General features: G+C 47.5%; 1 protein-coding gene across 1 annotated transcript in view; it reads left to right on the top strand.

Moving 5' to 3' along the window:
• Positions 1-2,338: 2,338 nt before the first annotated feature.
• Positions 2,339-16,370, top strand: part of SPAG7 (sperm associated antigen 7) — a 66,949-nt gene continuing 52,917 nt past the window's right edge. Inside the window, exon 1 of the mRNA XM_069215689.1 lies at positions 2,339-2,475. Coding sequence (XP_069071790.1) covers positions 2,391-2,475 — 85 coding nt within the window. The 5' untranslated portion in view covers positions 2,339-2,390. The remainder of the gene's footprint in view (positions 2,476-16,370) is intronic.

The raw sequence follows: 16,370 nt of genomic DNA, 5'->3' as shown, positions 1-16,370 counted from the left end.
ATGTGCTCCCTATGGGTGGCAGAATACCTGCTGTAGCCCACATGGATCCCCTGGAACCCCAATGCTCTGGGTACCTAGGTACCATATACTAGGGACTTACCTGGGGGACACCAGTATGGTAATTGTGGGAATACAAAGTTACCAGCAACCAAATTTAGAGGAGAGAGCAAGGTCACTGTGGTCCTGGTTAGGAGGATCCCAGTGAACACAGTCAAACACAATGAGAAACAGGCCAAAAGTGGATGTAACTAAGCTAGAAAGAGACTACTTTCCTACATCGGGCATTTCCAGTTCAATCCTATGAGATGGAGCAGAACTCTAAATAGTGATTAACTAAATAGGCTGTTTGTCACCACTAGGACATGTAGTACATAAAGACATATATCCTATCTTTTACATACACAGCACCCAGCCCGTAGGGCTATCTTGGACCTACCTTAGTGGTGACTTAGGTGTAGTAAAAAGGGAGTTTTGGCGTTGGCAAGTAGTAGTCTCTGTGGCAGTAAACTGTGCACGCCGGCACTGCAGTGGCAAGTCTGAGACATGTTTGAAAGGCTACTTCTGTGGGTGGCGCAATCTTCACTGCAGGCTCACTAGTGGCGTTTAATATACAGGCCCTGGGTATATGTTATACTACTTTACAAGGGACTTATAAGTAAATTAAATAAGCCAAACAGGTATAAACCAATTATACCAAGTTGTAGGCGAGAAAGAACATGCACTTTAGCACTGATTAGCAGTGGTAAAGTACTCAAGAGTCCAAACGTCAACAAAAAGGGGGTCAGAAAAATAGGAGGAGAAAGGGAAAAAGTTTTAGGATAACCATGCGGAAAGGGCCCTTTCCAACACTAGGTATGACTGTGACTAGCAACACTGCTCTAAGACAAGTCTTCTTTGCAACTGACTTCAGTACTGTAAGCTTATCTGCTCAACTACGCTAATTATATAAAACTTTTTTGGGAATACAGGTGAACAATCCGATTTGTCTTCAATATAATGCCGTAAGTGTGTCAGGCATGCCTAGACCTGGGTGCTGTGCTCGCTGTTCCATATGAATCAAGCTTTATCTCGCAGAAGAGGCTTCCATAAGCCAAAACTGGTCTTATGTTGTTTAATCCCATCTGGATGGCATATGGTGTGGCGTTTAGAACTGGACTTTTCCTAGTGGAGCAAAACCAAAGCTTGTTTGCATATAGATGGTTCCTGTCTGAGCCATCATGATGGGCAAGGACAACAATGGACTGAGGTGTGACATTGAATAGATGGATGTAGATGGCAGGAACGTTACTTGAGTAGGAAGTTTCATCTCTGCTGTATATTTTGGTCTAGAGAAGCAATCAGATGTACAGGTATTAAGCAGTATCTAGTGTTGTTTTCATTTCTCATGATGGCTGGACGAAAAGGGTCGTATTTATAACCCAACAAGTTCACCTTTTGGTAAACTACATAAACTCTGAGTAAACTCTGAGTTTTCTTTGGCCATTCATAGTGAATAAAAATACCTGAACTCCAGTTCAATAGAGCTGGTACTCCCAAACATCATTTGAACCATATTGGCATGTTCATACCCACGTACTTGTTCATGTTTTAAGATTCTGCAAAGGTCGGGACATAATTTTTGAGTACAACTTTTATGATGTCACCTGTATCTCTTTTTAACATGGCCTTCATGTCTTTGTTTACTTTACGTACCTGCCAGGGGGTCATTAGGGCAGTTGCGGAACACATTTTCAAGGGTTTTATTCTAACATTTACTGTATAAAGTATGTGCTGGTATGGGGGAAGAACACCGGCATTAGGTGATTTTTGTAGTTTGTGTACTGGCAGGACATCAAACCGCCAGTCATGCCAGTAAAACCAGCCAGGTGGCAACCCTAGTGCCAGGCCTTCGTGGCCTGTGCACCCTGGCAGCCGGGTCCCGAGGCCCGTGGCAGTAAAGACTCCTGCGCCACCTCTGGTCCAGAGCAGGTTGCAAAGACAGAAGGTGAAGAGGCAGCTGGGGGGGCAGGAGTGAAGAAGCAGCTTGGGGGGCAAGTGTGGCATTACATGCCCAGCATTATAGATCAAGATCCAGTTTATGAAATATATACTTTTTTTGATGGTACCACCAGCAGGAAAGTTCCTCATTACAACCTCTCTGGTCCTGAGGGAGTTGTTTTGCCCTCACCTGAGTATTACAACTCTCTACTACTCGACTTCCAGGGGCGGCCCCTTTAAACCATGCTGTTTAGATTATTGTCCTCCGACAAAAACACGCGCGAGGCCGCCCCTTTAAGGCTATGGGTATTATTATTTATTTTTATGCCGACATTTGTTCTCGCGCCTTTAAGACCCGCGCGGCGCCCCTTTAAGTTACGCATCCGCCGCGGCGGCGTCACTCTGGCCCCAAGATGGCGGACCTTCTCGGATCAATCCTGAGCTCCATGGAGCGGCCGCCCACCGTGGGGGACCAGGAGAGCCGGCGGAAGGCCCGAGGTGAGTCCCCGGCTCTGCTGGCGGCTGTGCCCCCCCGCGCCCCTTCCTTTAGCCTGGCCGAGCCCGGAGCATCCTGCTAGCACCCCCGTTCGCTAACCGTTTCTTTAGGCGTAGACTCTGTCCGCCTTATCCTATTGGTCCACCAGCACGTCCATCACCCCACCCTGCACCAACTGCCCGTCAGTAGCTGGACGTTGATTGGGTGGCTGGTGCACGCTTCACGAACTTGAAATGCGTCCGTTTTTCACATAACAACGCAAATGCGCAGGGGAAGGCGGGCCTATCCCCGCACGTGATCTTCGAGCTGCTCTGCTGTTGGCTGCCTTAGGTGTCAGTCTCCAGACTTCCTGAAAGCTGTAGTGGTTCTTGGTGGTGTTCAGCTTCAAAGAGTAGACGTTCTTCCTTTCAACAAAGAGCAGCTTACCTGCCCGGCCTCACTTCTCCCCTCTAAACGCTCATACTACTATTTTCCATAGTGGCTCTGCAAATCCCAGAGTGCAAAGTGCTGGCCACTAGTCATTTGTTTCTGGTCTTATGTGGCATGAATGACCTAGGGGGGTTGCAGATCCCTTTAAATAAGCAGCCTTGCCCTGTTTCCCAGGTCTGTCTGTGTTGTGCTGCTCCAATACAGGGTTTTTCTTTGAATTCTAGGACTTTTAGTCTTATTTATTTATAAAAGAATACTACACATCCTAGAATTCAAAGGAATGAAGCTGGCCTGGAGCAGCACGTCTTGCATGGGCCTGGGTAACCTGAAAGCTATGAGCAGTTGAGAAACATAACTTGCACAACTTTATATGGGTAGTAGGCATTACCGCACTCTCCCTGCCCATTCCTTTATTGTTTATGAGATAATTAAAATTATAAAGTGTTTATATCGTATGATTGGTACCACAACATATTTACCCAGCTACCAATAATTGACACTTATTTGGACCTTACTGCATAAGGTCACAAACCTAATTATAGCGATATATTTGCCAGATAACACAAAATTATAAGTCATGGATAGTTGACCCATAGACCTTTTTTCTGGTGTGGGTTAGTCCTTCCTAGTGACTCAAATGGACACTGTCAAGTCTTAACAGAAGACGCGTCAAGTTCTTTTATTATAAGACAGATCCTTGTACATAGGTATTCAACCAGGCAAGGCAGCCAACGTGTTTCATCTCTTGGAGAACTTTCTCAATGTTTCGAATGGTAAACCAAGTGCTAGGACACAAGTGTATGGCAGGAATACCAAAACTTTCATCGGAAATTGTAAGATTGATGGTATCCAACATAAAGCCTCGTACAGAACTAGGCAGAAGTGACTCAGCGTTCATTCTGACTTGATTGAGAACTATAGACCAGTGCTACACCTTATTATGGCCACATTATTAACTTCTGTTTGAATAATGCTGCTTTTCTGATAGGTGTGAGAGTAACAGGAAACATGAACTATGTTTGACCGAACTTAGCTTCTGTAAAGACTTGTTGGTGTCCATTTTGATCCACTTCAGAGGGTTCACCCACACCGGAATTTATGTATCAAAAAAATCAATCACTGGCCTCAATGAGGGTTTATTTATACGCAATGTTAGATACCAAAGATCTCTGTTTTCAGAGAAGCTATCATGTAGCTGGGGAACTCGTAGTGATTAGTGTACAGCACCTTGAAATGGCTTCACTGTTCACTCACTATGTCTGATAATCAACAAAGACCTAACAGGGCATATCTGCTTGTGCAGATATGTCCTCACATGTTATATAATCCACTGTGCCTCAGGGCTGTAAAGCCCTGAGCAAGAGGGACTTGTATATATTGCATGCAGGGTTAAGGGACATAGCACATAAGCTGTGTGCTATTTTGTGTTTTCAGTTTTAGCTGCACGCAGCCTGCAATGACAGTCTGTATGTGCTAGGAGAGGGGTCCCTGAGGGTGTCGCAGTATATGCTGAAGAGCTTGGAGAACCTCTTTGGTACCCATGCCCTGGATACCTGTGATAACATTTACTAGGAACTTATGGAGGGGCAAAGAAATCGCCAGTTGGGGAACAACTGTGCTGGGTTAGGGAAAGAGCTCTGGCACTAGGGAACTGGTTAGCATGAACACAGTGCACATTCAGTTAAAATTGCATCATGTATCAGGCAAAAAGTGGGATGACTGTGTCAAAAAGGGGCACTTTCCTACAACAGGATACAAGTGTCCTAAATATTTTTGTGTCTTTGGGGCATTTGTTAAATCTGTCCCTTACTTCAGTGAGCATCAAGGGTTTTCCTAATTTGGTAACTTCTTGTAGCTGTTCCTTAATTCAGAAAAGTAAATTTCTGTGCTGCTGAAAGATGAGTGGCGTTTCACCAGAGTGCTTGAAAATTCAATTTTCTTACTCTAACATTCTTAATCAAACCAGTCTAAATAACTGCTCATTTTCTACCCCTTGTTTATTTTTAAGTTGATTATAATGATACAGCTTTTGCTGTCTCTCCTTTAAGTAACTCAAGAACTATCCTTTCCTCGTTGCTGTGAGGATGGTGTTTAGAGTGTAGGCCACCATGTCCATTAGTAGGAGAGACTCTCAATAATACTTTCCTCAGTTCCGTTTTATTGCTCTTATATTACTATTTCTGTAGGATCAGTGTTGATGACTGTGTTCCAAGCTTTTAAAGTATAGTAGTACATAGCCAGGCAAACCACCAATGCGTTGTGCTCTCTCTGGTCTTCTACCTACCTTCATATAGATGAGTATATTACACAAGCATGAGGTTTGAACTGACAGTATACCAAAGCATGATGATGAAGCTTTAGACAGTTCTGGGTAGTTTTGACGCAAACACTAGTAGCGCAACAAGTACAGTAAGTACAAGGAAGACAATGTATTGTGCCCTGGCATTCAGCACTATCGACCACTAATCAATTAGTCTATAAGTCTCTGCCTATTTTTTTTTTGTAAACAAAGTTTATTGCAATTTCGATCAACCAGTGAGTAGGTAAACATAGTATAAGAGAATATACAGTGACTCTGAGAGCAAGGGCTTTTTAATCTACACTTCTCTGCACTAATAGCAATCTGACGTTGCAACAACTACCCTACCCCCCCATCCCTCAACCTCCCCAACAGTGCCCCACCCCCCAGTGATGATACTGGTAGCATATCTGAACAGTTGTATTGTATGTAGGTGTGCTATGAAGGAGTCAACCCTCCGCTCACAGTGTGAGAGTATTTACCCCTTCTAGTCCAACCGTATGATCCTGCCCCGGGGTCATCCGTATTGGCACCAATGGATTGGGATTATTGGTAACTTCTCAAAGCATCCAATCATCATTCAATCATGGGACTGGACCTAATCGGTGTTCCTTCTTAAAGGAGTCTAATATCGCATCCCAACCTTGCGCCGCCTCCAGGGGCCGCCAACCCCTTCTGGCCTCACTATGTAAAACAGCACTCTCACACCCAGCCCACCTAGTTAGCTCTCTGGTCCATTGGGGCAGTCTCGGCCCAATTGGATTCTTCCTGGACATCGCTATTTCCCTCTTGGCCAGTACGTAGGCCAAGTCTCGGAACCTGTTGGTTATTTTGTACTTAGCCGTGCGTGGAAACCAACCAAGCAGACAATGCTCTATTGAGCAAGGGATTTCTCTTCCTATCGCTCCAGCCACTAGTCGGCTCACCTCCGCCCAATACACCTCCGCCGTAGGGCAGCTCCAGAACATATGCCTAAATTCCGCCTTCTCTAGCCCGCACCTCGGGCAATTTACTCCTTCCGCTTCAAAGTACCTGCTGATCCGTTCAGGGGTGAGATATGCCCTATGAAGTACATAAAAATTAATCAGCTTAAATCTGGCATTGCGAGTCATTTTGGGGAAGCCCCCCAGAATACGCTCCCAATCCACATCGGATACAGTTGTGCCCAGGTCTACTTCCCAAGACGATTTGAGCTGAGTCAAAGGTATGGTCCTATCCGCCTGAATCCTGCTGTAGAGATTAGAAACTGCCTTAAAGGTGCCAGAAGAAGTCGCCAAGTATGTACAGGTTGTTTGTGTAGTGAGCTCTCCTGTCCATGTCAGCCAGTGTTTCCTGATACTAGCCACTACTGAGCCATACAATAAGAAGTGCCCTCTTTGTAGACCGAATTTTGTCCAAAGGACTTCAAACAGCATCAGTGTCCCCTCCTTAAATAGTGCTCCTACCGTCTGTATCCCGGCCTCCACCCAGGACTGGAGTCCACCCCAGTCACCCCGATGGGGCAACGCTGTTAGGGACAAGAGGGGTAAGTCAGGGGAGTAAGGGGTCTTTACTTTAAGTTTACGCAATAAGCTCTTCCAACAGCGCGCAACGACTTTAAATTCAAGGGAATCATGCGTCCCAGTACCCGGACCCCCAACAACAGTTCGTATAATCTAGACTCTGGGGGAGTAAATGTCTTTACCCCCAACCCTGTTGCTGCTCTGTTGGCTATCCATTGCGCCAACCACTGGAGCTGTGCTGCCAAGTAGTAAGCCTCAAAGTCCGGGACTGCTAGGCCTCCGTCTGTGGACCGCCTCTGAAGTTTGGCCAGAGCCACTCGCTTCCGTCCACTCCCCCAGATAAAGGCTATGATTATGGATTCTAGTTCTGCAAATATGGCCTTAGGAATCCAAACCGGCAGGACCGTGAAGTGATATAGGAGGCGAGGCAACACCACCATTTTAAGGATGGCTACCCTCCCCGCTACAGATAGAGGCAAGGTTTGCCAGAAAGCCATGTTGGAACGGAGGGAACGCAATGAGCCTCCAATATTGCTGTCTATTATATCCTGTGGGTCATGGAAAATCTTGACCCCCAAGTATGAGAGGCATCTTGGAACCCACTGGACATTTCCCAACTCTAATGGCGGGGCTACAGTAGCGTTCAAAGGAAACAGGCCGGTCTTGCCCCAATTCACCCGAAGTCCAGAAAGCTCACTAAACTGCGAGAGCAAATGTTGGGTCGGGGGAAGGTCTCTGTGTACATCGTCTAAGAAGATCAACAGATCATCCGCATACAACGCTATTTGATGTCTCTTGCCCCCTGCCACTATGCAGGGACCCCCACCACCACCGCGCGCCGCAGCTGCTAATGGCTCCATAGCCAGTGCAAATAGCAGTGGCGATAGGGGACACCCCTGTCTGGTACCTCGCTCAACGACATAAGGTCTGGATATAATCCGTCCTGTCCGTACCCTAGCAGTGGGCTCAGTATACAACAATCTGACCCAGGCAATGTATTCAGGTCCGAAACGAAGGCGGGACATCACTGTATAAAGGAAGGCCCACTCCAAGCTATCAAAGGCCTTTTCTATATCGACTGCGAGCACTCCAGGGGCTGGGCTAGTCGATTTTCGATCGTTCATGACCGCTATAAATCTGCGTATGTTATCCGCTGTGTTGCGCCCCGGGATGAACCCTGCCTGGTCAGTATGTATTAGTGTTGCCATGTGGGGGAGAAGCCTAGAGGCCAGAACCTTGCTGAGGATCTTGTAATCCAGGTTCAGCATGGATAAAGGTCTGTATGCCCCAGCTTCCGCAGGATTTTTCCCAGGTTTAAGCAAGGGCACTATTACCGCCTCCCTCGCTGTTGCCGGTAAAATTCCCCGGTCTCTGGCGGATTGATATAGAATCTCGAGCCTAGGAGCTAACTAATCTACAGGGAGTGCAGAATTATTAGGCAAATTAGTATTTTGACCACATCATCCTCTTTATGCATGTTGTCTTACTCCAAGCTGTATAGGCTCGAAAGCCTACTACCAATTAAGCATATTAGGTGATGTGCATCTCTGTAATGAGAAGGGGTGTGGTCTAATGACATCAACACCCTATATCAGGTGTGCATAATTATTAGGCAACTTCCTTTCCTTTGGCAAAATGGGTCAAAAGAAGGACTTGACAGGCTCAGAAAAGTCAAAAATAGTGAGATATCTTGCAGAGGGATGCAGCACTCTTAAAATTGCAAAGCTTCTGAAGCGTGATCATCGAACAATCAAGCGTTTCATTCAAAATAGTCAACAGGGTCGCAAGAAGCGTGTGGAAAAACCAAGGCGCAAAATAACTGCCCATGAACTGAGAAAAGTCAAGCGTGCAGCTGCCACGATGCCACTTGCCACCAGTTTGGCCATATTTCAGAGCTGCAACATCACTGGAGTGCCCAAAAGCACAAGGTGTGCAATACTCAGAGACATGGCCAAGGTAAGAAAGGCTGAAAGACGACCACCACTGAACAAGACACACAAGCTGAAACGTCAAGACTGGGCCAATAAATATCTCAAGACTGATTTTTCTAAGGTTTTATGGACTGATGAAATGAGAGTGAGTCTTGATGGGCCAGATGGATGGGCCCGTGGCTGGATTGGTAAAGGGCAGAGAGCTCCAGTCCGACTCAGACGCCAGCAAGGTGGAGGTGGAGTACTGGTTTGGGCTGGTATCATCAAAGATGAGCTTGTGGGGCCTTTTCGGGTTGAGGATGGAGTCACGCTCAACTCCCAGTCCTACTGCCAGTTCCTGGAAGACACCTTCTTCAAGCAGTGGTACAGGAAGAAGTCTGCATCCTTCAAGAAAAACATGATTTTCATGCAGGACAATGCTCCATCACACGCGTCCAAGTACTCCACAGCGTGGCTGGCAAGAAAGGGTATAAAAGAAGGAAATCTAATGACATGGCCTCCTTGTTCACCTGATCTGAACCCCATTGAGAACCTGTGGTCCATCATCAAATGTGAGATTTACAAGGAGGGAAAACAGTACACCTCTCTGAACAGTGTCTGGGAGGCTGTGGTTGCTGCTGCACGCAATGTTGATGGTGAACAGATCAAAACACTGACAGAATCCATGGATGGCAGGCTTTTGAGTGTCCTTGCAAAGAAAGGTGGCTATATTGGTCACTGATTTGTTTTTGTTTTGTTTTTGAATGTCAGAAATGTATATTTGTGAATGTTGAGATGTTATATTGGTTTCACTGGTAATAATAAATAATTGAAATGGGTATATATTTTTTTTTTATTAAGTTGCCTAATAATTATGCACAGTAATAGTCACCTGCACACACAGATATCCCCCTAACATAGCTAAAACTAAAAACAAACTAAAAACTACTTCCAAAAATATTCAGCTTTGATATTAATGAGTTTTTTGGGTTCATTGAGAACATGGTTGTTGTTCAATAATAAAATTAATCCTCAAAAATACAACTTGCCTAATAATTCTGCACTCCCTGTATATACGTGGCATAGAATTCGATAGGGAGACCATCTGTCCCCGGAGTCTTTCCCCTCGATAGTTCATTAATGGCCCTCCGAATCTCTGGTTGTGTGATGGTGCCCTCAAGTTGTGTCGCAGTTTCTGGTAGTAGTGTCTGCAACTACAGTCCAGAAACATATCTATCGGTGGAGTTACCGTCAGGACGAAGAGTGCTTTTATATAATCGTTCGTAAAAGGTCATGAGGTGTGAGTTAATTTGCTCCTGCCCGTGAAGGGGATTCCCACACTCCGATATCATTTCCAGGATAGGTGATGTCTTATGCGTTTGCGAAACTACCCAAGCTAACATCCGACCCGCTTTGTCTCTCTCCCCGTGTGCTCGTGTGATATAGTTTTGGTAGTCAAAGCATCGAAGACGCTCCACACAGTCAGCGACCGTTGCTCTAAGCTCTAAAATAGTAGGTTGAAGGAGCGGATTTTCAGGCCTTTTTTTCTCCATCTCACGCAGCTCTCTCTCCGCTTGTTCAGTGTCCCTAATTAGAGTCCTTCGGACCCCCACTGCTCCCGCGATACAGCGCCCACGCACCACCACTTTAAAAGCATCCCATTCAATCAAGGGGTTATTGGTCGAAGCCTCGTTATCTACAAAGTAGTGGGTAATATGCTGTCTTAGCTCCTCACGAAAGGGTGCGTCTTCTAGTGACTCAGTCTTCAGTCGCCAGGTGGGGATGCGGGAAGGGGGCGAACCCCAGCGTAACTCTAGTAATAGCGGGTTATGATCAGAGATTGTGCGGGTCAGGTATTCAACATTATGCACCTGAGGGAAAATGTCTGGGGAGCAGAAAAACACATCCAAGCGGACATGGAGCTCATGCCGGGGGGAGAAGAAGGAATAGTCTCTGGTCTCTGGGTGCAGTCGTCTCCAGACATCCACCAGCCCCCAACTCGTCTGCCAGGAGGAAAATAGCCCTGCTACTCTCATCAGAGGGGAATCATGTAACGGAGGGTGGGAGCGATCCCTAGAGGGATCGGCCACACAATTAAAGTCGCCCCCCATCACTAGAGGGAACTGCAAATAGGTGGCTAGGAGGCCCGATAGGCGTGTAAAGAACTCACCCTGGTCCCAGTTCGGGGCATAGACATTGATCAACGCTAGATCTCTTCCCTCCAATCGACCCTGGATTGCTACAAAACGTCCCTCTGGGTCTATGAGCGTGTCTAATACCTGGAATGGAACCCCGGCTCTGATCCAAATCAAGGCGCCCCTGGCGAATGCGGAATAAGAGGTATAGTATGCCTGGCCCCTCCACCTTTTCTGCAGTGCTAGCCCTTCAGCCTGGCTTAAATGTGTTTCTTGGAGCAACGCAATCTGAATCCCCCTCCGCTGTAAATGTGAGAATACCTTATATCTCTTAGACATTGTGTGCATGCCCCGTACATTCCATGAGAGAAATTTATAAGTGCCTAACAACGCCATAACTGTGTTTTAATCCCCGTCTGTGACATACCCCATGCAGAGCTAGCATATATCACGAAGATCCCTACTTTCACATTATATATCAACAGCAGACCAGTGTAAAACATCCACCGCTCATCACTCCCCCTAAACAAGCCCCAACAATTAACATCCCAACTCCCCTTCCCCAGGACAAAAGTTCGAATTGCTCTCATCCAAACTTCGCGAAAAGTCAACTAGATTATCAAAAGTGGGGTAACTCCTAGATCACAAAAGGAGTGGGCCATCGCTCTAATCCCCACTACCGGATTGCAAGATATAGTAGTACTTGTGGACCCCGGTCTCATCCAACTGGCGGGTACGACCGCCATAGTGACAGCTAATACGCCCACCTCACCGGCCTCCACAGTGCCTGCCAGGGGAGGCTCTCATTACCAGGACAACTGGCGCAAGCGTAGTTCGATGGGAGGATTCTCATATGATACAGTCAGAAGTGCCCGGTGTTCTGGCCGGGCCCGATCTGTCGGATACTTGGGAAGTCTCGGATTCATGGTCCGAATCAGATGGTTCACAGTCCGCAGCAGGCTGTACTTGGGATCCGCGATCAGAGCCGCTCAATGAGGCTACTGCCTCCATGGCTTTTTGCCTCTGTTTGCATCTCCACAGGCGAGGGACTATTTACTATACGGACTGTGTTGCGTTTTGCCCTTCTCCTCCGTCCATGTTCAGGTCCCTGTGTCGGAGGACCATTCCCCTCATGTGGACGCAGATCAAGCCATTGCCATACTTCCTCCGCCGTAGTGAAAAACTGTGTACTGTCTTTGGTCACTACTCTAAGCCTCGCTGGGAACAGCATGCCATATTGTAGACCCAATTGGCGCAGTTTCTGTTTTGCAGCACCGAAGGTGGCCCGTTGTTTCTGTACTTCCCGGGAGAAGTCTGGGAAGATACGAACCGTGTGATTATCCATTGTGCGGTCCCCTTTGGTCCTGTTTTGATGCAACAGGTAGTCTCTATCTCGGTAATGAAGAAGCATGGCTATTATAGGTCGCGGGAGGGCTCCCAGAGGGGGAGGACGCGACGGAACTCTATGTGCCCTCTCAATCGCAAAAAAAGGAGAAAGTCCGTCGCCCGCTAATTCCTCTCGGAGCCACCTCTCGAGGAATTCCGCCAGGCCAGTTTGTGGAACACTTTCAGGCATACCAATCACTCGTATGTTATTGCGTCGCGATCTATTTTCCGCATCTTCGGCCCTTAATTCCAGGGCCCTGATCCTGGTCTCCAACTGCTGTGTAGACTTAGTGGCATCCTTTACCTCCGGAAGAAGCTCTTTAAGTTGTCTGTCGGTGGTGGACACCTTTTCGGCCAGGCGGCGGTGATCATCTCGCAGTACTGTGAGATCCGTGGCCAAAGCATCGATTTTCCCCTCCAGTGCTACACGGGAAGCCGTTATAGCTTGTAGGACATCTTGAAGTGTGGGATCGTCACGACCCTCTCCTGAAGCGCCATTCCTGGGTTCAGGCGGGTCTGCCTGTGCCTCAGCTGATGACCCACCTTTTTGTTCTATGTCCTTCCGGCGACCGACTTTACCCATCTTCTGGGGTATGGCTCCAACTCCGTCTGGGCGGTGGGCTCTGGACATCAACTCTCCCACCACTGCGTTGTATACTGCACTGCCAGAGGGATCGCCGACCTTTTTATTAGAGAGTTGCTGATTCTGGCGCTCGGTGCACTTGGAAGAGGTTTATCGCCTTCCAGTGCCAGCTGCTCTCCGCACTCTAGGCCGCTAAGAACCTCCGGGGGACATCACACGCCAGGTAGACAGGGCCCTCTCTCTTCTCCCAGTCAGGGTGTGGACCTGTCGGGCCAAGCAGCCTCACCGTTCGTGAAGGGCGCCTTCAAGCATGCATGACTCCCGTCCAGTGTCTGGGGGTCCCCTGCACTCTCCTGTATGTAGCACTGCGCATTTAGGGGGACCTCTGTAGAGGGGGGCCGTTTGCACCGTGCCCCAGTGCAGGCCAGGTTCGCCCCCTCAAGTCGCCGACTTCGCCCTCCACGTTCCAGCTCACCTCCGGCGGTCCATGGAGTCAAGCCTCCCCAGAAGTACCCCCCGGTGTTGCCGTGCAGACTGCGATCAGTCGTCCTCAGAGGGGAGCTGCCAAAGGAGCTCTGGGGGAACCCCGGAATTATCGCTTCTCACCGTGATCCTCTCGGACCTTCCCTGTCGGTCGCCATGTTGTGTGTGCTCCGCGGTCCTCATCCAAGCACAGACTCAGTGCTGGGCCCCCCTGTTTGGCGGCGTGGGTCCCCAGAGGGAACCACCAGGTCCCCTTGTACTTCCTGTCTCCCAGAGGGGTGAGCGGGAAAGGATCAGGGAGCAGCTTCAGTGGATCGCCTGCCGCCGGATACGCCGTTCAGATCGCGGCCGCCATCTTTTTTTTCCCCTTTTTTTTTGCGGCACTCTGTCGGCCGCCAATTCGGCCCCCAAACTCTCCTCCCTCCGGGATCGGGCCCCTCAAAATGAGCCTCGGGACCCCTACGCACCTCCAGCCAGGCAAATGGGCGGGTTGGGGGTCCACTGCATTCCAGGCTGGACCGGAGTGGGGATCGCTGGCAGGAGCCTCCCGGAGAGGCTTCCTCTGCCATCGGCGTCGGGCCACGCCCCTCTCCATAAGTCTCTGCCTATTGCCCAGGAAAAACGGAGAAAAGAGGACATGCCGGTAGGTGCCTGAAATGTCAAGAGGAACCCAAGGGCATGGACTTGTTAGTGTATTCCCAATTACTCTAATGTTCAAGGAATGCGCAAAGGGTGAATACATATCATTTTAACAGCTTATTTGTTTCTCCTCTGCATTGTTCTGATCATTGTGCTCCATGCAAGGAGACTGCTAAACTCAGATGCACTGCCCATTTCAACCAATGAATCATTAGCCCTCTGGAGCCCTTCCTCTCACTAGACCCTTCACCACTCTTTAGGGAGAAACAAGCTCTGTGAGTGGTATAAGAGGGAATCCTACAAGAGCTATAGACCAATATACTTGGTGGAAGAGGTCATCGGAAGTGCAGAAGCACAGACACCGGCAGAAGTTTAGATAGTGAGATTCAGTTTATTGCAGCTGAACAGTCAACCTTACCAGCTTGTCGCTCGCACAGAGGGTTGATGTTAGAGGTGTTCAAGTCGTGCAGGAGCTTGCAAGGGTTCACCTTGGTGTAACTCAGCTCCCGCGTCTATATCACCAGTCTCTTTACTGGTACCACACAGCTACAAATACGGTATTGCAGGATAGTGGCTTGTTTGGCAATTGGGAGGGATAGTTAAAAAATAATTTAAGAAACAAAAATTTCCAAAAGGTCCCTTCAGCGGTCCAGTAATAAGCTGAAGCTGCACTATGTTTGGCCTTCCTGGCCTGCCTCCTCCTCTGTCTACTCTACTTCAAGCTCCAGAGGCAGCAGTGGCTCCAAACACTGCTGTGGCATACACACACTGCCATCAAAACCAGGGCCAGCACCACAAGAAGCCTGGGACCAGAAGAGCAGCAGAACTGGGCAAGCATGAAACACAGCATGGGCACAAGCATGCCGTCTGCTCCCTTGAGCTCTCGCTGTTTGCTGGTCACCCTAAGAAACCAGAGTGCTCTAAGCACTCTGAGGTTTATTTAAATAAGAGCTCCAATGTTTGTCAAATCCATGCGACAGTTGCTCATACAGTATAGGTGTCTTTTCTTTGCATTGTCGTTCTACTAGTCTTGTTTATCTGGTTATAAATACCATAGCTCCAAGAAAGAAACAAATACATAAAACCGGGCACATTGTGAGCCCCCTTAATTGCTAGAGATCTTGTGACGTTTCTGATGCCTCTATAGCTGAGGTAGTTATAGGAGGGCTTATGTTATACCCAGAGGTATGCTAGTCATGAGTTGATGGAAGGTAAATAGGTTTGTTGTGGCAAATTGAAATGAACAAGCATTATTCGGGTCCAGTGGGAATTAAAGTTTAGTGTGTTTGGCCAATCGGGCGAAGGAGGATTTTGGGTGCTAAGCATGCTTGGAATCACATATTACAAGTTACAGCAAAGCTCTCACTCGATTGCTGACAAAAGCAGCAAAAAAATGCCTGCTGTGGTGGAAAGCAAAAAAATTCCATTGTGTGTACAATTCATGGGCGAGAGAAACAAGAAAAGGTGTCATTAGAAAGTACTTTTCGAATGTTAAATAGTTACTCATGCATTGAAGTAAATGGACGCCAAAGTACACTCCCAAAGAGCCAGTAGACAGAAGGCAATACTAAAATGCTCTTGTGGACCGATCTCTTAAGTGATTGACAATATCTCAAGCTAGTGCCAAGAGGAAGCTGAGCCAAAATCTCTTAAATCAAACATAGAATGCAAGTGTTGTTACATCTCTATCTTAAAATGTCTTTTACAAAACAAGGTGGCTCTTCACTCTTGGGAAACACTAAACAAAAGATCTATTCCGTTGCTTAGGTATTGTTTACTTACTGTTTTTTGGGTGACACTTCTTTGTGTTGGATTTGGAACCTGCGGTCTGCCCAAACATGGAATCTGGTTACATTCACATATCCCATCTCCAAGCATTAGGGATTCAGACCACACCTCACCTCCGTGGATTCCCTGTTATGTACTACAATGCTCTAAAAAGGTTGCCTGACATGCTCTCCTTTTGCTGACATCTAAGTGTATAGGTGTTGTTGAGAAATTTGGGATTTCCTGGCCTCCACCACATTCTTGTCTTCAATCTCTCCTTTCTCTGGTGCCCATGACTTTTTTTTTTCCCCAGCCTACTTCCAAATAACCAGGGATAGCGTAACATTTCCTACATTAGTGGTTGTTTCATTCATTCATTTAAGACACTTGGAGGACTGTTCCTCTGGTGGCTGCTTCAGAGCACTAGCACTGAGTGGCAGCCATTGTAGCTCTAGGGAGTGATAGATTGCAGACACGGAGGGATTCAATAGGCTGATTTTCATTTTGTGTTAAAGGTTGGTTGATCAGAGGATTAGCAGCAGGGTGTTTGAGTTCTGCTTCCCTGACAATGAATGTCAGTTGTGCACATGCAGGGTGTACAGTATAGGTGTGTAAACCATGTCCTTTGCTTTAAGGATGCATTTGAGACCAGAGAGTAGCTTTGTGAACCTTCTCTATAACGTGTACCATAGCTACGTACCCAGCAACCGGCCAACTTGTTTTTTTAATTGCTGTGTGACCTTGCTTTTCTTTTCTCTTCATTG

Source organism: Pleurodeles waltl, chromosome 12 (assembly GCF_031143425.1).
Source record: "Pleurodeles waltl isolate 20211129_DDA chromosome 12, aPleWal1.hap1.20221129, whole genome shotgun sequence".
Classification (NCBI taxonomy): Eukaryota; Metazoa; Chordata; class Amphibia; order Caudata; family Salamandridae; genus Pleurodeles; species Pleurodeles waltl.
Note: the sequence above shows the minus strand (reverse complement) of the source record. Positions and strands in the feature narration are given on the sequence as shown.